Genomic DNA, 27,712 nt, shown 5'->3' on the forward strand with positions numbered 1-27,712 from the left:
CCTACGATGCACCCCTACTCGTAACAGTCCACCCACACACACACACCTGGGGCTCTTTCCTTGGGAAATGTTTTCTCACCTGCGTTGCCCGCCCACCAGCGGCGCGCCCCGCCCCCACCTGCAAAGCACACTGCAGAGCGATTTGCCCCAGCCGCGGCCCATCGCCCGCAGGCCCCGCCCTGAGTGCCCGCCCCCGGCTGCCGATTGGCGCACGCGTAGTGGGCGGAGCGAGCGGTTTGGAGCGGCCGCAGCGCGGGCGGGGCGCACTGGCTGCCTAGCACCCGGCCCAGCGCGGTCTCCGGCCTGTTCGCCATGGCCCACGACGATGTCCCCTCGATCGCCAGGACTTCCTTCCGAAAGTTCCTGGAGCATCTCTCCGGGGACGGAAAAGCCATCGGCGTGCTGACCAGCGGCGGGGATGCCCAAGGTGTGCGACCACCTTCCCGGGCCGGGGCGGGGGGGAATACCGGGGAGAAGGGATGGAGGAAACAAGGGGAAAATGTGGGGACCTGGGGCAAACGATGGGGGTGCGGGGAGAAGAGAAGTATAGGTGAGCCGTCCGGCTCCCGGGAACCGCTGGGGTCCTTTCCCGGGGCGGGGCGGGCATCGCAGCCTCCGGAGTCACTGCAGGGGAGCGGGAGGGAGGAGTATGGCAGTAGAATCCTTAGCCAGGAAGATCAATTACTTTTTCACTTCCACGTTTATTTTTTAAATTGAAACTGGCGACGGGGTTGTCTGGACCGCCCTCGTGGTCATTCCAAATCCGAGTCGTAGGATGGGGCTGGAGGCCCCCCTGAAGCGAGGTTACACGCAGCCACCTCCAGTGCCACGGCTCCCGCCCCATGTCGTGGCAGAGACGGCCGGGTCCCCGCAGCGCGACCTGAGGATTCGTGTCCCTGCACAGCGCTGCGGGGTTTCCGCTGCTGATTGCAGGACGCGACGGGGGACGCGGGGCGTTCCCTGGCCCGGGTTACAAGATGTCCCGCACGCTTTACATTTCCGCTGGGAGATTTTAAAAGAGGTTTTCCGCCGTTCTAATCTCCTGTCCCCTTCCGGCTCGTGACCAAACCAAAAACTAAAATGGGTCACTAGGCCTACCCGCTAGCCTCCCAGGATGGTAAGGATCAGGAAACGGGGACTCCGGTACGTCACCTGCACCCGGCGCGGACGCCAGGCTCCCCACCCCCAACGTGGAGGCGGATTTCGGGGAGTTGGCCGGCGGAGGCAACAGAAAGCAATTCTATAATGTGGAGAAGGAGTGACACAGCCACGCCCGAACCTTAGCGCTGGGTGCACGTGGGGGTGCAGGGGTTCCCAGGCGGTGGGTTTTCCGGATCCAGGCAAAAAGCCCTGCGTAGCGTGAGCCAATCGCTAGAAAGTGCATTGGCGTTTCTCAGGCAGGATGAGTCCTTGGAGCCTTAAGGATCGTGCAGGCTGGAGACGCCTTCTGGAGCTGGCGTTTGGTTTTTATTTTCCCCTCCTCCCCGGTCCCGCAGATTAGTTCAAAGGCCTCGTTTTCACCTGTTTTGAGACCACACGGTAGACAGATGCTTGGGTTATGGGCCTGGCGCCCTGGCCTGAGCCCACCCTCCCCGCGACCTTCTTTTTGCCCTTGAGCGGAGCGGGGCGGGGCTGGCCCGGGTGCGGCAGGTTGGCGCCCTTGGCTAGCGCCTACGTGATGCTCGGCGTGTCGCTGTCTGCGTCCTAGGTCCTAGGCACCTGGCGCGTGGCATCCCCAGAGCATGTGTTCCAGTGAAACCCTGCCAGTCCTCTTGAAGGTGTCACCGCCCCCGCTCCACAGGCTGTGCCTTTGCCTCCCAGGGAAGTGGGGCTGCTCTGATTTGGTATCCTAGTAAAGTGACTCAGGGTATAAACAAGCTAGAGAAAAAAATGTGATATAGCAGAGGCCAGGATTGGCGAGATGGCAGAGTGAAATAGATGACATCGCCCACGTTACTGAAATGAACGCCAAAAGATGTGCCGGGTGGGGTCAGCTGGTGTCCTGGTGGGGCTGAGAATGGCTTCCCTGTCAAAAGCTTCAAAAGCACGTGTGTTTGGAGATGCTAGCACAAATGAGGAAGCATCTTAAATGAATGGCATTCTGCCCTTCCAACCAGAATGAAACCTTCACACAGGAAGAGGAACTGGTCTTAAGCCTCCAGGCTTCAAGGTCAGAGTTTCAAAGTTATTTTACAATGAAGGTGCTATGTCTGATGACAAAAATATTATGGGTCATTCTTTTGAATCCTTGTCCAAAAGTTTCCACAACTACCTGGTAGTTGACATACAGGCACTCCGGATAATGGTGCAATAGACAGAATCAGCATTTTCTCTGTTACTTATCCTGAACCTGCCACTTGTAATCAGTTATAAAATAATCTATTCAGTAAGCCCACACCTCAGTGGAAAGGATACTTCAAGAACAAAACTTGTAGGAGGAGGTTGGTTGGTGCCATGTTAGGTTTATGGGAGATGGCAGTTCTCACCTCAGTGGGTAACATCACATTTGATGGCCTGATGCTCTCAATTGGCACATCTGGGCTGTCCTACATTCCTGACTACCCACCATGGCTGCTTGTCTGCCCCCCCCTCCCCCAACGAGCTGCGGCTGCTGTTTTGTCTTGGACTTCCTGCAAAATGCCAGATCTTCTATTTTGATTTTATGTTAGATCTGCCTCAGCGATTGAATGCATTTCTTTCTGAGAAAGCTCACGCCCAGACATGCTCAGAGGGTCTGGTCTTGGCAGCGGCAGATTTACAGACCCTTAGAGTAGATTACTCCCAGAGATGTTTTGTACTGTCCACCATTCTTTCACCACTTTATCTTGATTCTAAATTAGATCAGTGTTGGATTTTCTCTGAGATAGAAGAATTTTGCTCGTGGCTATAGATCAAAAAGAGCATTCTCCCTCACACACAACAAATAACATACATCTTCATTTCCTGGTAATGTTCTAATCAGATATGAACTTCCAGTAAAATTTCATGTTGGTGTGATTATAGCTGCTGTGCATTGGCGCAGTTTATGTATTAGGAGTTTTACAGGTCTAATCTCCAGGCCTAATTACATGGCTCCAGGACATGTGTCTTCATTTTGGAGGTGGGGACAAAGACCCACAGGGCAGATGATCAATTTAGCTAAGGTTATGCGACTCATAAGTGGCAGTGGCAAGATTTAAGCTAAGTTTTATGAGATCTCAATCCAAATACTTTGCAGTTGGCAGTGCTCTTAAGGGACCTCTCTCAGATGAGGTTGTAAAGTCTAGTTAATGCTCCAGAGTGAGAAAAATCCAGCTTGCTCAAAATTATGCAGGTGGTTTTTAAGCAGCTTGTTAATGGAACAGAAAATGCCTTTCTATAGAAATAGCAATCACTTTAAAATACAGCGAGAGTGGCTGAGGTGATGTAACACTTGTTTCCAAAGTGATGAAATGCTTTCTATACCCAATGGAATTTGCATTATATATTTATTTAAAACACCATAAATCCTCTATCTATATTCCTGACCCCCTGTCCCCCTATCCCCACCCATTAGGGAAGAATATTTCTAAGGCTAATGATTATTTTTTTCACTATTTGAGTTTCTTCTGTTGTCACAAGCAATCTGAAAATATAAACGGATTTTCATTTTAACCTCACATAAGTTCCACATTGCCAAATAGACAGACTTAACCATGACTAAGTACCCTAAAGCAAGGTTGTGTTGCACACCAAAAATCGAAAATGATTCTTCATCTGAGACCCCGAATGTGGGCTTCTGGAGGGCCTGGTAGGGCGGAGAGTTCTGAGCAATGGAGTGAATCCTAAGGGCAGAGTGGACATAAAGACTGGCTTGTTTTTTCCATGGCAAAGTAAACAGAGTTCAAATAAATCGAGTCTATATAAGTCTTCCCCATTAATAGTACGAATAACTAACATCAGTGACCATTTCTATATGGCAGGCGCTAATACTTCATGTATGAACTCATCCTCATTTGACATGTGAGCAGGCGAGCTTTGGGATGAACCAAGTGTATTTTGTACATCTCAGAACTTTGGGGTGTCATCTGTGAAGTAGTGGAAGTGAGGGGCTGGGAGACAGGTGTCATTCCCCAGTGCCTTTCTGGTGCCCAGCACAGGAGTTGGCAGCTCACCGAGGGTGTGGACCAATTCCTTCCTCTAGGCATTCTAGCTGTTTTCTTTTCTCACACAGTCATGTCAATGAACTAAATCTCTGTTAATCCAAAGCACACTTTCATCTCCTGAGCAATGTCTGGGGATGATGAACACTCGGAGATTAGTAGTCAGACATGTGAGATACTGTCGACTAGGCCCGGGCACCTGGGTGGTCCTTCCCTGACCATGTCTTTCTTGAACCTTGCTTTGGGGCCCTGCTTGGGTGGGCCCCTCTGCATCCGCTGGGAGCTGTGCTGGCATTGGAGCCCCGTAAGGTGCAAAGGGTGACTGAGAACAGTGAGCATCCTGCCTCACAGCTCCAGCCCCTTGTGGTCCTGGAAGTCTGTACCTGTGCATTCTGTCGTGGGATCTTTTATGTTTACATTGTAATAATTTAACAAAAGTGATTGGGTCTAGGAGGCAGTGTGTTGAAATGATAGTGTTAACCTCATGTATATTGTGGGAAGTCTGCAATTGCATAGTTTTCTACCCCCGGTACCTCTCTCCGGCTCATCCCCCCATTGCTGCCCCAGGTCAGGTGGAGGGTCCCTGACCTAGGCTGCCCTGGGCCCTCCCCCAGGTCTGCCCCTTCTCATGTTCATCTGCCCCCAGGTCACAACAGTGCCCAAGAGGAAGGGCCCGTGATCTGCCTCCACCTGGGAGGCCGTTGTTAATTCCTGGAGCAGTGAAAGGAAAACAAGACCTGGAAATTAAAGCAGAACGCGGCAGGGGTTACCCTCCAGCACCCTTTCCTACGTCAGCCAAGCAAGAGAAACTTCTGACCCCGTTGATGACTTATTTCCACATTTCTGCAGACAGGGCCCTGTAATACAACCCAGTCCAACTCCTCACAGACCAGCATAGAAAACTGCCGAAGGGTCTGAGCTGCTAGGGTTTCAAAATGCCCCGTAGACACAGGACTGAAGCATGGTTCTCAGAGGACCAGCAGGACCAGCAGGACCAGCAGCTCAAGTGAATCCTCAGGCCTCCCTGGACCTTCTAAACCTCAGCAAGGCCTGCATCGAGGACAGACAACGCTGTGAGCCCTAGGGCAGCAGGGCGGTGACATGCTTTTCTCCTGTGCTTCCTCCTGTCCTCCTTGTCTTCCTGTAGCCTTAAGCCTTTCCCTGAGGAGAAAGATAGGAGTTGAGTGAGCCCACATCTTTCATTTTTCAAGTGAAATATTTGAGACCCCTTCCCACTGCTGCTCCACCGGGGGCTTTGCTGCTTCATCCCTCCTGAGGAGTGAGCACAGTGCCTGGAATCCCCAGCACGCTATGTATATGGTGGGAAGGCACATGGGATAAAGAGGCTGCTGGCAGGTACTTTGTAACAAAAATACAGCACCCTGGGAAGCTGGTTGAAGAGTCACTGGAAAAGTGACTCAACTACTTTCGTAGCAAACGGCCATCTGTCCTTTATCCAAAGACACCTTTTCAGCACAATTACAATCATAGTGGATGGATGATTTTGTGTTCTGATGTCTGCCTTTAGAATGTCGCTGCTCCATCTTCATGTTTGTAATTATAATTGCTTGTGACAGCCCACCAGATGTGTACAGTGTATTCAAATGGCCCCAATTCTCCCTGGTAAAAGGTTTGAGTTCTATATCGAAGCTTTTAGTTTTCTGTAACCATGGGGGGAAAGGCCTGTGGGGGCTTCAAGGAAGAGGTCAGGGCCGGAGGGGCAAGGTTCCTGGGGAGGGGCAGGTGGTGAGGAGGACTTTGGATTTAGCTTGTGTGACCAGGAAACCACCTGGAGGCACTGGCTGCCTCTGATTGGGGTGGTTTTATGGAGGGCAGAGGAGAGGGAAGAAGTGGCCAATTTAGGATTTTACGAGGAGCAGGATTGGGCCTTAAGTGGATTTCAGGGGTGGAGCTGGGCACCTGGCAGGACCCCCCTCCACTTGGAGGAAGGGACCAAAGGGCATGGGGTGGGTTTTGTCAATGGAGGTTTTGGCCTCTGATAGGAGCTCTCTATGCAGCAGAGAAAGAGTGAGCAATGCAGAGTAAGGAGTGAGCGGAGGTAGAGTCAGATAGGGTTGGTCAAGGACTTTGTTTACATCAGTGCTTATCCCAGTGACCAAAAGGAGAAGCAGCAAAAACTGGCCACTGGAAACTGGCCGCCCAGGGCACTTGGAATGGAATAGTCACCGCCTTTCAGGAGGAGCTTCAGGCTAATGCATGTGGCAAGAGTTACACAGAATGCTCAGTGTAAAGGGCGGGTTCTGGAGCGAACCGTGCAGTGGGAATGAGGCTTGGGCACAGGGCCCCTGTCGTACTTGACTTTAAACTGTCTAGCCGCCACTTAACTGAAAAATAAGTAAAAGAAACAGGTGAAATTAATTTTAAATGTATATTTTATTCAACCCAATATTTTGATCCATAGTCAACATAAAGAGTACTTAGTTCATCTTTCTCTTTCCCATACTGAGCCTTTGAAATTCAGGGTGTCTCTCACTCCACAGCGGGGTTCTGGCACAGTGTCGCTCCTGTGTAGAGGGTCTCTAGCAACTGTTAAGTTGGAATGACCGCGGCGGACTGCTGGCTGTGGTCTCACATCTGCAGTGGAGGCTGGGCTGCGGCACGTGGCAGGCACTTTTCCAGATGTCCACTTGGCTGGCTTCCCTCCCCTCCTTCAATTCTCCCTCAAAGAGCAAAAAGCACTTCTCCCGGAACAGGCCAACACTAGCTCCTGGTGGACAGTTACAGCCCCTCTCTGCACCCCCACACTGTCTAGTTCCCCCGCCTTGCAATGCATTTTATCCTTCCCCTGACCCCCTCCCACCACTGAGCATCATGTTTGTTTACTATGTTACTATTTACCAGCCAGAACGAACCCACCTTCCCCCGATTTCTCAATGACATAGACAGCAGTGCCTGGCCAAGGAAGACACCCTTTGCATCTTGTGTGCTGGGTGCATGGACTAATGAATGGACGAATAAATGGGTGGGTGAATGAACAAACCCCCCCATATGGACTTACCTAAGTTTCCTGCTGACTTTGAACACAAGACAAGACCCAGAGATTTGGATCCTGCATGAGGTGGAGATGCTTCCCAACTTGGTAACTTTGGTTCATGGGGGAGCTAGCATTGTTAACACAGTTTTTAGGATTTGTTTCCTGCCCATTCTTAAATTATTACAAGGGGAAGCTTTATGGAGAACTCTAGTAACAAGAGCAAGTTAAGGTGTGTTTTAAGTTTGTTTTCTAACATATCGCACACCTTTGCATTGGTACAAACATGAAAACTACGTGAATTTCGGAAGAAACCAGTAAGAGAGCTGAGCAACCTGACTTTATTTTTCAAAAAGTTTAAATATCCAAATTAATTAGTTAGGAAATGGTTATAAGTACTGAGAAATATGCAAGGAATGTGGCTAAAAGGGATTCCTAATGAGGTTTATCATGCCCTTCAGACCACATAGGAAATGAAAGAATCTCAATTTTTTTTTCAGAATCAACATATTCCTTGTTTCTTGCAAATTACTCAAAGTTTAGATTTTACCAGAACAGAATCTTAGGAAGTATTTGGAAAGGTGGGGTCCATCCCACTCCCTGACTTCAGGGAAGAGCTCACTAGTGACTAGCTTACCTGCAGGATGGTTTAGCGAGAAGCCCTTAAGAGGTAAGGTCAAGAAAACAATCTAATAGTCTAGTCTTTCTGTTGTATCTAAAATAATTACCACACACTTCCCACTTAACTCTTTCCTAGGTTTGTCAAGGTTTATTTACTTTTGGTTTCCATCACAGAATTGTACATCCCCTCAGGGCTGGGGTTTAAGTTTTTGCAAATGATGAAGAGCTTACTTTCCAAATATTAAGATTCTTACTTGGTAGCAGGCTTCCATTGTCCCATGGAAATAATTATGAAAGTTGTTTAAGTCCCAGGTCTGGTTACCAAGACCAAAGAAAAATGAATGGACCACACTGTGCTGAGCTGTTACTAAAAAAATAAATGGGGGTGGGGTGGTGGCATCTGTAGTTCTCTCAACGATAAAGATTAGAAAACAAAACAACAACAGCAAAAAGCAGCAGCTTAAGTGAAAGGCCCTAAACTGTATTCTGAGTGGACGACAGCTGAGCCCAGGACAGTGCTCTGCAATACAACCAAAACCCACTGGCCTGCTCCCCTAGAAGACTGTCAGACCTGTACAGGGGACCCATGTCGTGATCCTGGTCGTGTGTGTAAGAGACCATGGGTGAAAACTGGCTTTTTCTGTGTTCCTAGGTGTTTGTCCTTCAGGCTCCCTTCCTCCTCCAGCAGGGCAGGGCCCAGCACGGCAGCGGTTTGGGTCCTGGCTGTGCACCAAGTTGAAAAGCAGCTGGCTAGCCAATTAGGCCCCACCCCAAACAACAGGGAATGGGAGCCCTGCAGCCCTTTTTTTTTAAAGTTCCCTTTGGTGATTCTAATGCTAAGCCATTGACTTAGCCATTAGGACATCTTCTAAGGTAAAAGAAAACAAAGACCATGGTTTACACACCTGTTCCGCAGGTTCTTAATGGTTCTTCATTTTGCTCACGTGGCTGTCAATGTACCCACTCGGAGCCCAGCTTCGCTGTCTCCCCAGGACTGCCCTGTGCCTCAGCCGGGTGCTGGGGCTCTAACTCAGTTGTGGGTGCAGCGAGCAGAGGATGCCCCTCAGGCCCAATCAAGAAGCTGCCAGCTCCCAGCTGGGGGAAAGGCCAGCTGGTTTTACTAAATCAGGAACTGGCAAGTGAATCAAGCCCGTGAGGCTGGGTCCTGGTTCTCAGACTGTGGTTCACTCGTGGGAGTTTGGTGAACTTGGTGAAAAGGCGTGCTCAGGGTCCTCCCCTGCCTGGGAAACCCTGGGCGCCCAGGAGCCCCCACCTGGGGCCCGAAGCAGGCGGGCAGGTGACCGGCCATTTTCTCAGGGAGCACAGGTTCACCCTAAGAGGCAGGGTGAGACTGAGGCCAGGGGGCTGGCATGACGGCCGCTCAGACCTCACGGGACAGAGGTCAGAGCTGGGGCAGGCTTTTACCTCACAGGGGGCCTTCTGGGCTCACCTCTGGATCACATCCCCCTTGTCAGTTTCATTCCTGCCATTTCTTACCCACTTCTAAAATCCCCAATGTGTCTCCTTTAATCCTGCCTTCATGAACATCTCCCTTCCTCCGCCCTCCCCCCTCGGAAACAGGGGCCTCAGGAAGGGGGAAGTGGGGTGTTAACCTTGTGAGGCTCCCGGAGACAAGCATTGGTGCGGCTCAGCATTTGGTGGTTAATTCGCCAGTTATGGTGGCCACAGCAGAGCACCGGCCTAGACTCATGGAGCCTGTTGGGAGGGACCACGAGGAGCTCGTTTATCAGCTGAGGTCTGAGGGCGGAGGCTCCCTGCACACCTGCCCCGTGAGCACGGGAAATGTCAGCGTCAGCGCGCAAGGGCCATAAACTGACACAGGTGTGAGCCTGGGGTGGGGCGTCTCCTTCCTTCCTGGAATAAGAGTCAGCAGGGAAGTGCCAGGAGCCCATCCTGAGGGGAGGGGGCAGTGGGCGGCCTGACCCTGGGGCAGGGGCAGTCCTGGGGCCCTGGGGTTGTGCCATGCAGATGAAGCATGAGGTTCAAGGAGGAGGTCCAGGCGGCTGGGCAGGTAGGAATAGTGGCTGTGGTGGGAGGGCGCTCCCTGAGGAGTCTGGCTTTATGCGTCCAGGCCCTGGGGACTCGCAGGAGGAGCATGGGTGTTTTCATGTCTTAGGGGGAGAACATCAAAGCTGACAGAAAACAGCTAAGAAAGTGAAAGTACAGGCAGCACAGTGACAAGTCCTACTGAGTTTTCTGTGGGGCTTGTGAGTTGTCTCCCAAGGGCAGGCAGGGGAGAGGGACCTCTACCTGATCGTAATTATTCTTTTAAGACCTTATTTTTGAGAGCAGTTTCACGTTCACAGCAAAATTGAGGGGAAGGTACAGAGTTTCCACATCCCCCCTTCTTCTACACACAGCTCCCCATCAACATCCCCACCAGATACATTTGTTACAGTTGATGAACCTGCACTGACACGTCATCGTCACCCAGAGTCCATAGTTGACATGAGGGCCACTCTTGTACATTCTGTGGCTTTGGACAGATGTCTAATGACACACACCCACCATTAAAGTGTCACCCAGAGCAGCTTCACTGCCCTAAAATTCCTCTGTTCTGCCTGTTTGTCCCTCCCCCCCCCAAAACCCCTGGGAACCACTGATCTTTTACCTTCTCCAGAATCTGTCATTTTAAAAATGTTTTTATTGATGTTTCTAGAGAGACAGGAAGGGAGAGAGAAACATCAATCAGCTGCCTCCTGCATGTCCCCTACTGGGGATCGAGCCTGCAGCCCAGGCATGTGCTCTGATTGGGTGTGGAACCGGCACCTCTCAGGCCATGGGATGACGCTCAATCCGCTGAGCCACACTGGCCAGGCGAGAATCTGTAATTTTTTTAACCAAAATTACTTGTATTAACAAACAAAAGAGAAAAAGCTGTTTTAATCATTCTGACTAGAGTGAGGATAATATTAGAGGAAGGCAGCAGGATTTGGGGGAAATGTTGGGAGACATTTATGGGCACCCCTCTCGAGGGCACTAGTAGTATCCAGCTTCAGCAACAGAGAAGAAAGTTGTGTTGTTCAGTGAGAGAGAGAGAGAGGAAAAAAGAAAACAGGAGGAGGAAAAAAATAACTTATTGCATCTTAAAATATTGAGCTTGAGGTTCTGGAAAGATGACTACCACTTAATTAGTAGGTTGTTCAAATTCTTGGTGTAATAAACTAGATTTGAACATGAAGTCATGAGACTACCAAATATAAATATGTCCACATGTACGTAAAGAGTAGATATTAAACATGGATTTAGCCTGGCCAGAGAGTGGCTCAACCACTGAGCCACACCAGCTGGGTGAATATTGTAGCTTTTCAAAACTGTCACCTTTCAGAGTCAACAGTTTTATTCTAGCATTTCAGAACTGGCTGAACATAATTTGGAAATTTTTAACCGTTTTCTGAGCGGGTTTGCCGTGCAAATATGTACACATTCAGTCTCCGTGTCTGAGTGTACTCCTGGGAACCACAGTGCCTTTTGTTTTAATCACCAAACGTATCACTTACCTGGTGGCTCACGTTCAACATCCTTAGTCCTGACTTTTGTTTCCGAAATTTAAATGTATGTAGGCAGTAGATGGAACCACTGGGCGTCTCGAAGCTGCTTGGCTGGAATAAGCTCTGCTCTTCCTTCCGGGGCACAGGACTGCGCCATCTCTGAAGGGAGTGGCCCGCGTTCCTTGTCACTTCTCTTGGGGCCTGCGCTCGTCAGCTGAGGCCAGGAGACAGGATTCGGCAGACGCGATCCAGACTGCTCGCTGAGCTCTGGACAGTGGTTCCCCGCCCGAGGGCTGCTCAGAACCCCTGGGCTTCACCCGAAGCCAGTGGGCGAGCAGCTCAGATCGCCTGCATCTCACAGAGTTGCTTTACTTTCCCTGATGTCCTCCGAGGAACTACGGGGACTGTCCTAGATTTATCTTGATCAGCTTTTATTTGCAGGATATTGGTTTAATTTTTCGTTCCATAAAATTTCACGACTGATTTTGTGTTGAAGACCATGGATGAAATTTTTTTACGCTGGTAGCTGGTGATGAAATTGTCTGTTTTTTACCTTCTCCTCCTCAAATCACAGACAGATGGTCCTTTTCAGGACTATTTTCTTTGAACTTGGCTAACCATAACTATACACCTATCATTTGTGTTGTTTTGTAACTGCAAGGAGTCGCATGCAAATGCATAGGGAATCGAAGCAGCTTGTGTCCAAGCCTGTGAGCAGAACTATTCCAAATTAAACATGCGCCAGGCACTTCTCCAAGGAGTTCACCTGTGGATGAGCCCGCAAATGCCAGGCTCTCTGCTTTGCATTTTCTCTCAATCCTGATGCTCATCCTGGATGCAATGTGTCAAGCCCATCTTTCATCTGAGCCTTCTTAGAGGTCAGGGTTTCCCTGTGGTCATCGCCAGTTGCATGCCTGGTTCGTCTTATAATTGCTGTCCTGTCCTTTCCAGGTATGAATGCTGCTGTCCGTGCCGTCGTGCGGATGGGGATCTACGTGGGGGCCAAGGTGTACTTCATCCGTGAGGTCAGTGTTGTTTGGCAGCCCTGCTTTCTCTGACCCTCAGGTAGCCCCACCTCACATTCACCTGGAGCTCTCATGCCCGCCAGGGCCACACCCTGCTGACCACAGCCCAGGGTCAGCACAGTGGCAGCTGCTCAGGGGGGCCAGCAGGGGAGCCCAGGTCACACAGAGCTTACATGGGAGGATGTGCCCCCTGGTCCAGAGGCACCTCTGTGAGATTTGTGTTCAGGAGCCAAAGCTGGGAGGAGATGAGACAGGCACACGGTGCCATTTTGATGTCCATTGCAGGATTAATGATCTCAAACCGGTTGTATTTATGTGGAGCTCTCATTCCTTATAGAAGTGACATATTCACTTAACATTTAGGGGTTTAATTGGAATAAACATTAAGATAAATGGAGAAAAATGACCACTTTGAGCTTTTCATCATTAATGAAAAATCTAGACCACTTCCTTAGTATCTGTTTATTCATTTATTTCAAAATGAGGAGTCTGAAATCCAACAGCAGTCTCAGCCCATTATCTCCTGCATCTGAGGCAGTACCGCAGTGAGTAGTGTTTGGACCACGTGACTTATTTCAAAACTACTAGAAAAAATACAGTTTAGATTTAGATTGTGAAACATAATAAAGCTTATAAAAGGAAAGAAGAAAATGTATTTTTAAATGACTCCTTCAAGATCACTGTCGGTATGTTATGCTGATTCTTTGAAGTATTATGTATGTGAACGACTGGAAGGAAACACATACATTACTAACATTACAGCAAATGTGTTTTGCATAGTACATTTTCTACCTGCCATTACATTTGATGTTTTCTCTGTGCCACATACATCCCACAACTATTGCTTTAAATGTCTGGATAATGTCTGTCACACTGATATCTCAACGTTTATCAGAACTTTTATTTCCTGGGTCATTCCATTGCCACACACTGGGCTATTTAGGTCACTGCCCATTTCTCAACTGTCATAACTCAGCAAGGTCCATGTTACTATGTGAGGCTCTTCTGTGCTTTGTATGATTATTGTGACCCCAAGGCACTGACTGAGTTAGAAGACATGGCCCTGATAATGGGTCTCATTGTGACTCCCTAGTGACTTCTGAAACATGTTCCAGCCCCACCCCACCCCTCAACGCACCCAAAAGTGGTATCAAACTCCTCAGTTCCGTGAGGGCCTCATCGCTCTCGCCCTAGCTGTTTACTAAAGTCATTTTCTCCTTTTTGGGATGTGGCCGCTCATGGTCTTTGCTCGTTGGTCTGAGTAACCATTTGTTTATTGTTTGCTGCAAAGATGTTTTCTCTCGTGTTTTGGTTTGCTTTTCCACATTGTGGTTCTGTGGGGTTGGGGTTGTAGCCATCTGACTTGGGCCACGTTAAAACGACGAGCCCAGCCAAAGCAGCTCCAGACTGTTCTGTTATTTTCCATTTGGATGTACTGAGGGTCAAATTACCCTTGTGGATGTCCGTCCCGGGCCTGGCTGGGCAGCCGCTGTCCCCTGTTCACCGATGTGGAATGAGCACGTTAGACGCAGGCCGGGCTCACCCCTCTCACGTCCTTCCTCCCTCCGATGTCTGAGTTTGCGCCCAGATGACTGCTCGCTGCTGCTGAGGAGGGTGCGTGCATGAGCACAGCTTCCTCTGCATTTCCACTTTGGGGAGGAGAGGGCATTGTGTTCTGCCTTTGAACTTGAGAAGACACCACACCTGGCCGGACGGCAGCTCCTAACACGTGAATGTGGTTTTAAAAACCTCGAGGGGGTTGGAGCACCTTCACGTCAGGTTCTTTTATAACTAAGAAAATGTTCTCAGCTTTGCTGAAGACGAATTGACTCAGACCTGTGTCTGGCATGTTCCACCAGAAATCCACCAGAAATGCTGGCTCCTTCAGCTTTTGTGACCCTCCCAGGTGATGCTGCAGGTGAACTGAGCTGAAGATCCCTCACTAACGAGAGGCACTTGGTCTGCGCGATGGCTTTGCGGTGTGTGGAGGGAAGGGAAGGAAGTCATTTCAGTTATTTCTTGGCTAAAGGAACTGACTCGTCCTCATGGACAGTTCACTTTCTCCGTGTCACTGTTCATCACGAGCAAGGCTGGGAAGAGCATGAATCCCACATCAACCTCCCAAACACATTAATGTCTGGAGACATTTTGGTTGTCCCATTATGGGGGGGTGGGGCGGGGCTACTAGCATCTAGTGGTGGAGGCCAGGGATACTGCTCAACATCCCCCAATGCACTGGACAGCCCCCCGACAAGGAATGATCTTGCCTAAATGTCAGTAATGCTGAGGTCCATAAACCCACACTAAACCAAGGGCCAAATCTGAACTTGGTGTGAATGCCGGCAATCTGAGGGTGGGGGGGCTGGTGGCTGTGTGCCTGTGGAATGTTTGGGTACTGAAACTGACAAAGTCACTGACTAACTTTAAGTCCTCCTCCTCAGATTTAAGAGTTGTGTTGTGTGATTTATTTTTTATTGAAACATTTTTTTTGATTACAGTTGACAAAAATATTATGTTAGTTTTAGGTGTACAACATGGTGGTTAGACATTTATATAATTTAAAAGTGATCACTCTGATAAATCTATTATAAACTGACATGGTAAGAGTTATTATAATATTATTGACTATATTTCCTGTGCTGTCCTTGACCTCTCTATGACTGTTTTTATAACTGACGATTTGTAATTCTTAATCCCTTCATTTTTTTCACTCATCCCCCAGCCTGCCTCCTTTCTGCAGCCATCAAAATGTTCTCTGTATCTATGGGTTTGTTTTTGTTTTGTTTGTTTATTTTTTTTAGATTCCACATATAAGTCAAATGATATGATATGTGTTTTTGTCTTTGACTTACTTCACTTAGCATAATACCCTCTAGGTCCATCCATGTTCTCACAAATGACAAGATTTCATTCATTTTTATGGCTGAGTAATATTTCATTGTATATATGTATCTCATCTTTATTTTTTATTGAATTTTGGGGATGATATTGGTTAATAAAACTATATAGGCTTCAGGTGAATTCTGTACTACATCATCAGTATATTGTGTGTTTACCACTACAACTCAAGTCTCCTTCCATCATCACTTATCCCCCCTGTACCACATCTTTCTTATCCATTTCTCTATCAGGGGACACTTAGGTTGCTTATATATCTTGGCTATTGTAAATAATGCTGCAATGAACATGGGGGTGCATATGTCTTTTCAGGTTAGTGTTTTGGGTTTCTTGGATAAACACCCAGAACTGAAATTGAGGGATCGTATGGTAGTCATATGTATTTTTTGCGGACCCTCCATACGATTTACTATAGTGCCTGCACCAATTTACATTCCTCATCAACGCTTGTTGATTTATTGGTGATAGCCATTCTGACAGGTGTTAGGTGGTATGGCACTGTAGTTTTAATTTGCATTTTTCTGATGATTAATGACATCGAGCATCTTTTTTTTTTTATCCTCATCTGAGGACATTTTTTTATTTTTTTTGTTCAGATAGAGTGGGAGGGAGAGAGAGGAAGAAAGAGAAAGAGAGAGAGAAAGAGAGAGAGAGAGAGAAACATCGACGTGAAAGGGACATTGAGTGGCTGCCACCTGCACAACCCAACCAGGGCCCGGGACAAACTGCAACCGAGGTTCGTACCCTTAGCGGGAATTGAACCTGGGTCCTTCTGGACCGCAGGCTGACGCTCTAACCACTGAGCCAAACTGGCCAGGGCGACATTGAGCATCTTTTCATGTCTGTTGGCCATCTGTATGCCATCTGTGGAGAAGTGTCTGTTCAAGTTTTTTGCCCACTTTTTAATTATATTGTTTGTGTTTTGGGTGTTATATTGTATGAATTTCTTATATATTTGGATATCAGCCCCTTATCAGATGTATCATTGGTGAATATCTTCTTCCATTTAGTAGGTTGTCTTTTTGTTTTGTTGATGATTTCTTTTACTGTGCAAAAACTTTGTAATCCCATTTGTTTTTTCTTTTGTTTCCTTTGCCTGGGAAGACATATCTAAAAGAATATTGCTAAGAGCAATGTCAAAAAGTTTACTGCCTTTGTTTTTGTCTAGGACATTTTCATCTAGGAGTTCTTTGGTTTTAGGTCTTACATTTAAGTCTTATTTTTTAAACAACCTCATTTTTATATTTATTTATTTATTCTTTAATCCTCACCTGAGGATATGTTTTCATTTATCTTTAGATATAGTGGGAGGGAGGGAGATAGAGACAGAGACAGACATTGATGTGAGAGAGTCACATCGATTGGTTGCCTCCTGCACAACCCCGACCAGAGCCAGGGACTGAACCGCAACCAAAAAACGTCCCCTTGACCAGAATTGAACCTGAGACTCTTTGGTCTGTGGACCAGAGTTCTAACTGCTGAGCCAAATCAGCCATGGCTACATTTAAGTCTTTAATATATTTTGAGTTTATAACAATAAACTGACTGTGAGGGTTACCCATGACCATATGGTGCAAGAAAGTGTTCTGTTTCATTTTTTTTAAATGTATCTGTCCAGTTTTTCCAACATCATTTATTGAAGAATCTATCTTTGACCTCATTGCATAGTTCTGTCTTCTTTGTCACAGATTAATTGACCATATAAGTGTGGGTTTATTTCTAGGCTCTCTATTCTGCTTTTTTGATCTATATATCTGTTTTTATGCCAATACCATGCTGTTTCAATAACTATTGCCTTGTATAGTTTGGTATCTGGTAGCGTGATATGTCCAACTTTGTTCTTTCTCAAGATTGCTTTGGTTATTCAGGGTCTTTTGTGGTTCCATATAATGTTAGAATTATTTGTTCTAGTTCTGTGAATAATATCATTGGTGTTTTGATAGGGATTGCAATGAATATGTGGATAGTATGGCTATTTTAACAATCTTAATTCTTCCTATTCATGAGTATGGTATATGCTTCCATTTATTTGTATCTTCAGTGTCATATAATTTCATACTTGATCTTGTCCCAGAGGTCCTTTAAACTTGCCTCATTAAAAAACATTTTTTTTGTTCTGATTGGTTGTTTTCCACTACCTTGTCATCCAGACCACTGATTTGATCCTCTGCTTCATCTAATCTGCTATTGATTCCCTCTAAATGTATTCTTCATTCTGACTATTTTATGGTTTCTAGCTCTTTGTGTAAATTCTGAGTTTATCTACTCTACCACTAAGTTCATTGAGTATCCTTATAACCGTGTTAAGCTCTGCATCTATAGATTGCTTGCCTCCATTTCATTTTCTGGAATTGTGTCCTGTTCTTTCATTTGTTCTTTCATATTTCTTTGTCTCTTCATTTTGGCTGAGTCCTTGAGTTTATTTCTATGTAATAGGTAGAGCTGCTACATCTCCCAGTCTTAGCAGAGTGGCCTTATGTAGTAGGTGTCCCGTGGGACCCTATGGTGTGGTTTCTCTGATCACCTGAGCCATGTGTTCCAGAGTGGCCCTTGTGTTGGGTTTTGTGTGCTCTGTTGTTGTACTTGAGCCTTGATTACTGTCAGCATGTCAGTGTGTGGGACTGACCCTCAAGCATACTGGTTGCAAGGGCTTCCCATGACTACAGTGGATGAGCTGTTGTGCAGGGCCTGACCACACAGAGTGGGAGTCACTTTATCAGGGCTCTTCATGCCAGCCAAGTCCATCCTTTGGATGTGACATTTGTGGAGCTGCTTGAGTGCTGCTGTGATATAGTCTGAAGTTGGCTACTGAGTGTGTTAGTTCTTGAGCCTCTTAAGAGAGGCTCCAATGCAGGTCAAGGTCAGGCTTGAGGCTGGCTTGGGGCTGTCTCGTAGGAACTACAAAGTGATCTGTGGTTAGTTGTTGCTTGTGCTGGGTTTGGAGGTATTAGGGAGGTGCTTGTGCTTGGGAGTGAACCAAGGTCAACTACTAGTAGAGCTGGGATTGGGCCCCCTTGGTGGGCCCCATGATGTGAGCTGAGGCCAGCTGCCACTTATGCTTGTGGCCTCTTAGTTGAAGCTTCATTCCAGGCCAACACTGGCTGCAGTTTGTGCCAGGCTTGGGGTCACCTGATGGGAGTTACAATGCAAGTTTAGAGTGGTTGCCTCTTGTGCTGGGCTTGGGGCTGCTTAGCAAGAGGCAAGGGCATGCCTAGACCAGTCACTGCTTAGTTGGGGTTTGTGGACCTTTCAGAGATTTTAGGAAAGTCCATGGTGTTACTTATGTGGAAAAGCCACTGAAAGAGGTTCTGGCGAGTGTACAAGCTGCATGGGGTAGGACCTCAGGGTGTCACAGGGTAGGGCTAATGGTGTTAGTTAGGTTAATGAAAAGCTCAGATTTGGTGCTCACCTGCACCTGCCAGCTGAATGGAAGGAAAGCTCAACACAGCACTTGCTAGCACTTCCAGTCCTGGAGAGAGCTGCCTTGACCCCTGTTCCCCCAGTCCTCATCCTGAAGCTAGGGAAGTCAGTTCCTCCTCTGTGTCCCTGGCATTCTTTGAGCTGCTGCCTCTGTGCTGGAGCTCACAGTTAGTGTGCCTGTGAGTGAGTCTGTGCTCTGGCCCTTTAAGAGAAATGCTTGGGACTCCTGAAGCCCTCTGTCTCACTCAGCCACAATCTCCACTGGTTTTTACAGCCAGAGTTTTGGGACTTCCCTTCCCGGCACTAGAACCCTGGGCTGGGGGATCTGATATGGGGCTGGGACCCCTCACTCTTCAGGGGGTGCCACTGCAGCTCTGATAGCCTTCCCAGTTCTTGATCGCCACACAGGAGTGTTGGACAGCCTGTTCCACATCTCTGCCCCACCTACTACTGTAGACATGACTGCTTCTTTTCTTTTTTTATTACTCCTCACCCAAGGATATTTTCCATTTATCTTCAGCTAAAGTAGGAGGGAGAGAGAGAGAGAAACATCTGTGTGAGAGAGACACACCAGTTGGTTGCCTCCTGCACAATTCCAACCAGGGCCGGGGGTAACTGAGGTACTGTAACTGAGGTACATGCCCTTGACTGGAATTAAACCCTTGACTCTTTGGTCCATGGACCAATGCTCCAGACTCTGAGCCAAACTGGCCAGGGCAACATGGCTGCTTCTTTAAATCCTTAGTTATAGGCCTTCTGTTCAGCTAGACTTCAGGTGGTTCTCAGGGGTGGTTTTTCTATAATTTAGTTGCGTGTTGATATGGTCGTCTGAGGAGTCAAACAGCATTTACCTGCTCTGCCATCCTGACCAGAAATCTGTTTTTATTTTTTTATTGGCACTCTGTCCTGTGGTTGTCTGTTTGTGTTCTGGGGATATTTAGATGTATTCTGATCTGTACCTATCAGACTCACACATTTCAAAATGCACAAATTGTGATGGAGCATCATTAGGTGTTCCTATGTCCACGAACCTTTGAGCTCCTTTGGAGGAGTCTTGACATAGAAAAACAAGTTATTCTCTCCATTCTCAACTAGGAAAAGTGGGCTGCAAGGGCTACTCCCTCTCATAGTCCTCCTATGACTTGTGGGGGCTGCATTCTTCAAGTCCTCTCTGTAAGGGGGGTGAGCTCTCTTCCTGCCCCTTCCAGCAGGTGGGCAGTGAAAAGTCCTGAGTCTGAGCAGATCCCTCTTCATTAGGGAAATACAGGACATTTCTACAGTTACTCCCCTGGGACGATGTCGCAGAGAATTCTTATGTGCAACGGTGTTAGGACAGTTCTAATTTTCATTCTGATTGTTTTATTGGTAATTGGCACCTTTGGTGGAGGGCATCTCTGGGCGTACAGCTAATTGCAGTACACGTGACTTTTTCCCTAGGAGTGAGCAGGCCTTTGACGTTGTTAGATATGGAGGGAAAAGGGAACAGCTTGCAGACAGAGGCATTGGAACTGAAATCTCCTGCCTGGAGATGATGCAATGCTTTTCATGACCCCCCCCCGCCAAAAAAAAAGAGAAAAATTCTGGTTTTTAGTGTCTGCCCTGCCTGATGCCGGTCCAGCCACCCCCTTTTCCCCCGCCCAAGACCCACAGGACTTCACACTGGTGATCAATGTCATCTCTGGATTGAGATGATTCTCTCTCCATGACAGATGTAATGACCCTGTATCTGCTCTTCTGAAATCCAAAAATGTCTAAATCTGTTAGTTTTTTTCCTAAAGTCACTTGAGCAACAAACCTTGGTGACACTGCTTGCAGTCCTTTCCTGCCCACCCTGGTGACCGTTCCTGGAACAGGAGGCGGTGGCTCCCACTCTTGACAGCGCCACTCAAATGTGCCACAATGTTAGTGGTGCTTAGGGTTCCAACCTTCTCAATCCTGGTTCATCTTGCACCCCACAACTGGAGAAGTGATCATGAACCTATGTACACATCTCTGATGGGGGATAAATAAATTGACCTTTCTGGTCCCGTTTCCTCACCTGTCCAATGAAAATTGTATTTGCCCTTCCTGCACTTGGACAGCTTTGAGCACAAGCCACGCCCAGGGGCTGTGGGACTGCTGGGTGGGGCTGTGATAATGTGTATGTGCGCCTTTGACTCCTTTGGTTTCCTGCAGGCGTGGAATTGGGGGGACAGAGGCTCTGAACTGCATTCACTTCTCTAAAGACCTCAGAACTGCAGACATGTCCACATGTTCTGCTGTCTGGGTCCTGCCCTGACAGATAGGGTTCCCTTCTACACCACACACCATAGTGCCATTGGCATTTGCAGGGGATGATGGGAGGGTGTGTGTGTGGGGGTGTCCTGCCTTTGCCCACGTGGAGCCAGGACCACCCCCGATCCCACAGCAGTGACAGTTAGCAATGTCTCCAGACACCGGCAGATGTCCCTGGTAAGCCAACTCTTCCTTCTTGGGGGCCACTGTCCCAGACCTATTTGGGATCTAATTTAGGAGACATTTGGTTTTATTTTTAAAAACATCATTCAGTAACTTATCTAACATGTTTTTCTATATATAGTCCAGTTTTTTGTTTGTTTTTTTATCCTCGCCCAAGGATATGTTCATTGATATTAGAGAGCAAGGAAGGGGGAGAGAGAAAACATTGATCAGTTGCCTCCCATATGTGCCCCGACTGGGGATCGAACCCGCAACCTATGTATGTGCCCTGACTGGGAATCGAACTGGAAACCTTTTGGTGTATGGGATGATGCTCCAACCAATGAGCCACCTGGCCAAGGTCATTTATAGGCTGGGTTTTAAGTCTACCTAGAGTTTTCAAGGTGACCCACACACCAAAACAGTGAAACAGGTCAGGATTATTAATTGCAGTGAAGGGATTGAGGGCTTTTTCTTGAGCAGAAAATGTGTGGGAAGTGTCATTGATCGGAAAACATGGGTGTTTCTGCTGGAGGCTGGCACCAGGCTTGTTCTGTCTGGCTGGGCGCGCAGTGAATCTGGGGCAGCACCACGTGTGCTGCCTGCCGCGCCCTTGGGCACCGTCAGGACAGGCTGGGTGGGGCGATTAACCAGTTCTTTCCACTTGCTGGAGCCAGTGTTGCTTTTTGTTTTCCTTTTAGGCTAGGACGTTTTCCCCTTAAAGACGTGCAAGTAACTGCCTTTAGCTTCCGGGAGACAGTGAGGGCAAGTGCATCACATGTTTTTGCAAAAGACTGTGCTGGGGGTGGCCTGCCCTGGGTTTAGGTGGATCAGACAGACTGGGTGGGCAGCCCGAAGTTACCTGCTGGTGCTCTCTTGGCTGCAGGAACAGTAGGCTGGTTGTAATTTAGTGTAATGCATGGGTTCCGAATCCCATTAGCTAAAGGTGTTTCTGCAGACTTAGAAAATCATTATTATTACAGCTCTTTAGCTATGACTCACAGAAAAGCCTTCTCTCTGAAATACCTCTTGACAGCTAGGTGCCTGTCAGAGACAGCGTTTGTGAGTATCAGTGGGACTCATCTGCCATGTCGTCTGCACATTGAGAAAGGCTAGGAACAGTGCCCATCTCTTTCAGCAGCTGTTCTTTTTGATATTAAAAGTAAGGCATTCTACACGTCAGAGAGTCAGGACTTCCTGTTGTTAGAGAGTAAGGGCAGTGAGGTCATTAGGACAGCTCAGGAGCCAATAGTCTGGTTTCACAGGCTGGCTGCTCCCGGTGCCCAGGGTCTCGCTCAGTGAGCAGCTTTCTCACTGGGGCTCTCTGCAGACTGGTTTTCTTCCTTCCTTTCTTGCAAGCTTGAATGACCACCCTTAATCCAAGCTGCACTGGGCTGGGACCCTGAGCATCATGGCCTGACTTAACACACTAATAAATAAGCTTTAATTGTCAGTTAATAGATTGGTATCATTTTCTCTTTCCTAAGAGAAACCCTCTTTTTTGCCATGTGGCTCATTATTTTTCTTCTCAGATATGATGAACCACATATTGTCACAATGTTTATTTTTAATTCTCACCAGAGTATATGTTTTTTGTTTTTATTGATTTGAGAGAGAGAGAGAAGCATTGATGTGATTGGTTGCCTCCCATATGCACCCCAACTGGGGTTCAAACCCACATCCTGGGTATGTGCCCTGACTGGGAATTGAACCTGCGACCTTTTGGTATATGGGACAATGCTCCAACCGAGTCATACTGGCCAGGGCTGCAGACACAGTTTTTAAAGTGAGAAATGTTTCCCAGCTGGTGTGGCCTCAAGTGATTGAGCGCTGTCCCATGGATTGAGAGGTCCTGGTTCGATTCCCGGTCAGGGCTCATGCCCGGGTTATGGGCTCGATCCCCAGTAGGGGGCGTGCAGGAGGCAGCTGATCCATGTATCTCTCTCACATTGATGTTTCTATCTCTCTAAAAAAATCAGTAAAAACATAAGAATAAAAATAAAAAAATGAGCCCTGGCCGGTTTGGCTCAGCGGTTAGAGTGTCGGCCTGCGGTCCTGAGAGACCCGGGTTCGGTTCCCGCTAAGGGCGTGTACCTCGGTTGCAGTTTGTCCCCGGCCCTGGTCGGTTGTGCGGGTGGCAGCCACTCAATGTGTCCCTTCACGTCGATGTTTCTCTCTCTCTCTCTCTGTTCCTCTCTCTCCCTCCCACTCTACCTGAACAAAAAATGGAAAAATGTCCTCGGGTGAGGATAAAAATAAATAAATAAATAAAATAAAAAAATAAAAAAATGAGAAATGTTGTGTCCAAACAAAACAACAGCAACACGAAAAACTTCCACCTTTTCCTAGGAGGGCAGCAAAGGGAGACGTGTTAGTCTCTTCTCACGGGTGTTGGAGATCCGGGTTCCACCTGAGTCTTGGACTGTGTGGGCAATGGTGGATGCTGATTTCCCTGAAGGGACCCAGAACGGGTTAGAATGTCAGTGTTGATGTTTGGGGACTCGTCTGGTTTTGCTATCCTTTTCTCACCCCTCCAGTCACCCCTTCCCACCCCCCCAACAGCTCCCTGAAGGCCAGGCGAGAAGATGAGAATTGCACTGTCTCCTACTCTGGAAGTTTTACAGATAGCTGTTTCTGCATTTTAACTTCCTTAAAGGCAGAGCTACTTAACTACTAAATGTCTGTCTAAAAATAGTCATAGTGAGGGTCCAATGTCCAATTCAGTGTCTCTCTGGCAGCTAATGGGCAGAAGTCTGTGTTCAACTCCACCAGGCCCAGCCCCTCCACTACCAGCCATGCACATCATAAGGCTGGCTGAGTTCCTTAAATTAATTCATGGAAGGCAGGTGACTTAGGTCACTGCATCTCCTCCCTTTCCATTTCCATGGGGACATTGGCTGATGCACACGTGGAACACAAACAGTGACAGTGCTGAGCTCCCAGCTGGACGCTTCCTGTAGGATCTGTGGCTTGGTCCTCACACCATCAACATGGTGCTCTCGACCTCAGACTGCATGCAGTTGCCATCAACATCTTAGCGTTCAAATTGCAGAAGAGATCATCTCCCTCCATGCCTTTGCGCCCCGCCCCCACTGTTATCACCATGAGCTGATGAAATAATTTACACGAGGTGACAGGCTCTCTCTGCCACAGAGGCTGGGGACTGCGTCCTGCTGTGGCTTTCAGTTTTATGACTTCCCTGGAATTGTGCACTATTGGCTGTAGCTTCAAGAAATCCAGGGATGCCAATGGGGTAAAGAAGACATGTTGGTTTATTACAGGTTTGCCACAAGCATGAGGATCAGGGCTGTACAACGTCCTGTCGTGTTCTAACCTGTTTTAAGATTTTGGACTAGACTCTCTGGGTTGGGGGGAGAGAAAATTCGTGGTTGGAGGTTCTGCATTTGAGTTTCCTGTGGGCAAAGGAAACACATAATTTCTAAACTTTGAGAACCATTGACATGGAGACCCTTGGCCCGCCTCCTTTCCACGCACACCTGGTTGTGCACGGTGGCATTTACTGAATCGGACCCTTGAGAGCAGTTCAGAGCCGACCTCTCCACATGCTTGCTCTCAAGTTCTGTAAGTGAAATGCTGCAATTTATTAAGGAATAAACCAGGAAAACCTTACCTCTATAGGAAACAAAAATACATATTTACTTCAGCAGCAAAACCCCTGGAGAAGTCTCTGAATGCCAGTGGTGATGATATCTAGAGAATACTTGTGAAGTGCATTCTCTTTAGTAGGCTGTTGGAGTGTTTGCCATTTAAACAGTACATTGTTGCCCGAAGACTGCAGGAAATCCGATTTGGAAAAAGCATTAGAGTTGACGAGGCGTGTGGACGCCTAGAACAGAAGCTTCCAGGAAGAAAAAGCCTGCTGTGTCGGAGCACAAAGCTGCAGCTTCCCTCTGGGGCTTCAGTTTAAAAAACAAAAAGCACAGATGTCTCATAAGAGAATGCTACCCACAGATGGACTAGCTCTTAGTGTTTGTTTGTTTTTTTAAATCTTCACCTGAGGATATTTTTCCATTGATTTTTAGAGAGAGTGGAAGGGAGGGGGAGAAAGAGGAAGAAAGAAACATTGATATGAGAGAGACATAGATTGGTTGCCTTCTGCATGACCCTGACCAGGGCCAGGGATCGAACCTGCAACCCAGGTACATGCCCTTGACTGGAATCAAGCCTTCGACCGGGCTGATGCTCTAACTGCTGAGCCAGATCAGCCAGGGCAGCTCTTACTCTCTTTAGAATGGATTTAACAAATGTCTAAACACAAGTGAAAATGAACACAATGTGATCAGATGATTGCATGTAAAAGGTTCTGTGGGACCATGGATTCGATACATCTGGCTAAGGGGTTCCTGGGTTCATCCTATGAATTAGGACCCACGAGAAAGGTACTATTACTTTAGCTCAAAAACTAAGCATGGCTTTACATTTTTTATGGTTTGTTTTTCTTATGAGTCACACAGCTGGCTGTGAAAGCAAATTCCACAGGAGAATTTTTGAGTGTCTTGGGCTCTGGCGGTGTTGGAATAAGTTTCAGCTTTTCAAGGAGGCTTCACTGCAAGAAACTTCCCTGGATTTATACATGATGGTACATCTGTGTCAAATCAGCTTTCCTAATTTAGTAACACCTTCCTTATGAGAGGCCACCCCAAACTTCGGTGGGTAGTTATTCTTCAAGTGTTATGTGAGCTTAACGTGGCCAGTGGAAGAATGCGTCATCTCCCCAGCGCGGCCCGCGTGCAGGAGGAGGGTGCTGCGAACAGCATCATCGCGGAGTCGTCCTGTCCTTCCGCACTGCTTGCCGTAGCAAATGTGACTGTGCCACACGGAATAATCAAATATGTCCGGAGAACATTGTACTTTTCAGAATATGTGTTATGCTTGGTGAAACTGTTTTCCATGATCTAACTCTAGTAAACGAAAAGGATTTATAAATGTTTTCTGTTAGAGCAGTATTTCACTTCTGAGGCATAATAATAAAGGGAAGGAATTTGTTCTACTCCCAGTGTGGCAGGTACTAAGCGTTGGTTCGAATGTGGTGTCTGACGGGGGAGCATGTGTTGCAGGAATAATCTGGACGTTGATTCCGGCAGCGTGCACGGTCTCGGGATCCGGGAGCGACCTCTGTGCGGTCCCTGTAGGCGAGGCTGTAGCTGGCCGGCTCCCTTCCCTTATCGCTTAGTTACCTAAAGAAGGAACGTGCAGCGATGGCTGCAGTGGCCGTCGGCGTGGGCAGGGAGGGCTTCACTCTTTTCTGTCAGAGCCTGTGCTTAGTGCAGTTAGTTGGTTTTCCCTCCTGTTCTGCCCAGGATGGTCTTGGTTGATGCCTGCTGTTCTGGCCCAATTAAAGGTGTATTTTCTCTTCTCTGAAGTACGCATGTTTGGATAACAAGAATCCCTCTCTGTGGGGCTTGTTTCAGCACAGGGGTGGAGCATCTGAAACATGGGACTGGGCTACAGGCTGTTCGTGTGCACCTCCCTGCCCCCCAAGCTTCATAGCAATGAGGCCAGAAAGTCAGCACTGCAGTCTGATTGCAGTCTGCTCCTGCTGGTCTCCTGCCTTAAGAATGGCGTGCTGGGCGTGCTGGGCGTGCTGGGCGTGCTGCGCTGCAGTGGCGGGCACTCTTAACAGAGACCTGGAGTGTGGGGTGGCAGAAAGAACTCAAATGGCAACCCTAAGACTAGATATTCTCTCTCTCTCAATTTTCCATCTGTTCATCATCTATCATCTGTTTATTACCTATTCATCCATCATCTATCTCTTTGTCATCTAGCTATCTGTCCATCATCTGTCCATTCATCCATTGTTCATCCATCAATCATCTTCCTCTTTCTTTCTTTCTTTCTTTCTTTCTTTCTTTTCTTTCTTTCTTTCTTTCTTTCTTTCTTTCTTCCTTTCTTCCTTTCTTCCTTTCTTCTTCCTTTCTTCCTTTCTTCCTTTCTTCCTTTCTTCTTCCTTTCTTCCTTTCTTCCTTTCTTCCTTTCTTCCTTTCTTCCTTTCTTCCTTTCTTCCTTCCTTCCTTCCTTTCTTCCTTCCTCCCTTCCTCCCTTCCTCCCTTCCTCCCTTCCTCCCTTCCTCCCTTCCTCCCTTTCCCTTTCTTTTCTTTCTTTTTCTGTTTAAATAAGGTCCCTGGGGATCACGTAGAAGGAGGAGCAGCTTGGTTTTGCATTTGGTCCTTTAGCAGAGGGGTAATTTGTGCCTGGTGCAGCCTCTGTCCCTGAGGTCACTCACATACCAAGACGCAGTATAAATAGTGACCCTGATAAGTGCTCTCCTCCCAGAGGGAGCCTGGATCCAGTCACTCTCTTGCTTATCACCCTGCCGTCCACAATGACAGCCACACTGGCTCCATACTTTAAATGGTTAGGCTGAAACTGTCATGCTGCCAGGCTTACACAAGAAGGAGATGGGAACAAAGAGAGAGAAGGGATCCTTGCAGCTGGACCGAGGTGTGTTTGGAAGAAACTCCATGGCTGCTCCCTCCAGGCAGTGGGCGGGTTGTGGACCACCTGAACCAGCCATTCTGGGGGCTGAAGACAGCCTGGCAAGCAGGGCTCTGCCTCAGTGACCACCACCTGCAGAAACACCTGCAGCTCTAGGGCAAACCTGCTCTCAACTTTTCTTTGTTCTGTGCCTTTTCATGCTGGCTTTCCCTTTCCTGTTTCTCTCATATA

General features: G+C 47.7%; 1 protein-coding gene across 1 annotated transcript in view; it reads left to right on the forward strand.

Moving 5' to 3' along the window:
• The first annotated feature begins 266 nt into the window (after positions 1-266).
• LOC118636310 (phosphofructokinase, platelet) overlaps positions 267-27,712 on the forward strand; it is a 64,219-nt gene continuing 36,773 nt past the window's right edge. The window contains exons 1-2 of the mRNA XM_036271396.1: positions 267-427; positions 12,198-12,271. Coding sequence (XP_036127289.1) covers positions 313-427; positions 12,198-12,271 — 189 coding nt within the window. The 5' untranslated portion in view covers positions 267-312. The remainder of the gene's footprint in view (positions 428-12,197; positions 12,272-27,712) is intronic.

The sequence above is a fragment of the Molossus molossus genome, unplaced genomic scaffold (genome assembly GCF_014108415.1).
Source record: "Molossus molossus isolate mMolMol1 unplaced genomic scaffold, mMolMol1.p scaffold_m16_p_1, whole genome shotgun sequence".
Classification (NCBI taxonomy): domain Eukaryota; kingdom Metazoa; phylum Chordata; class Mammalia; order Chiroptera; family Molossidae; genus Molossus; species Molossus molossus.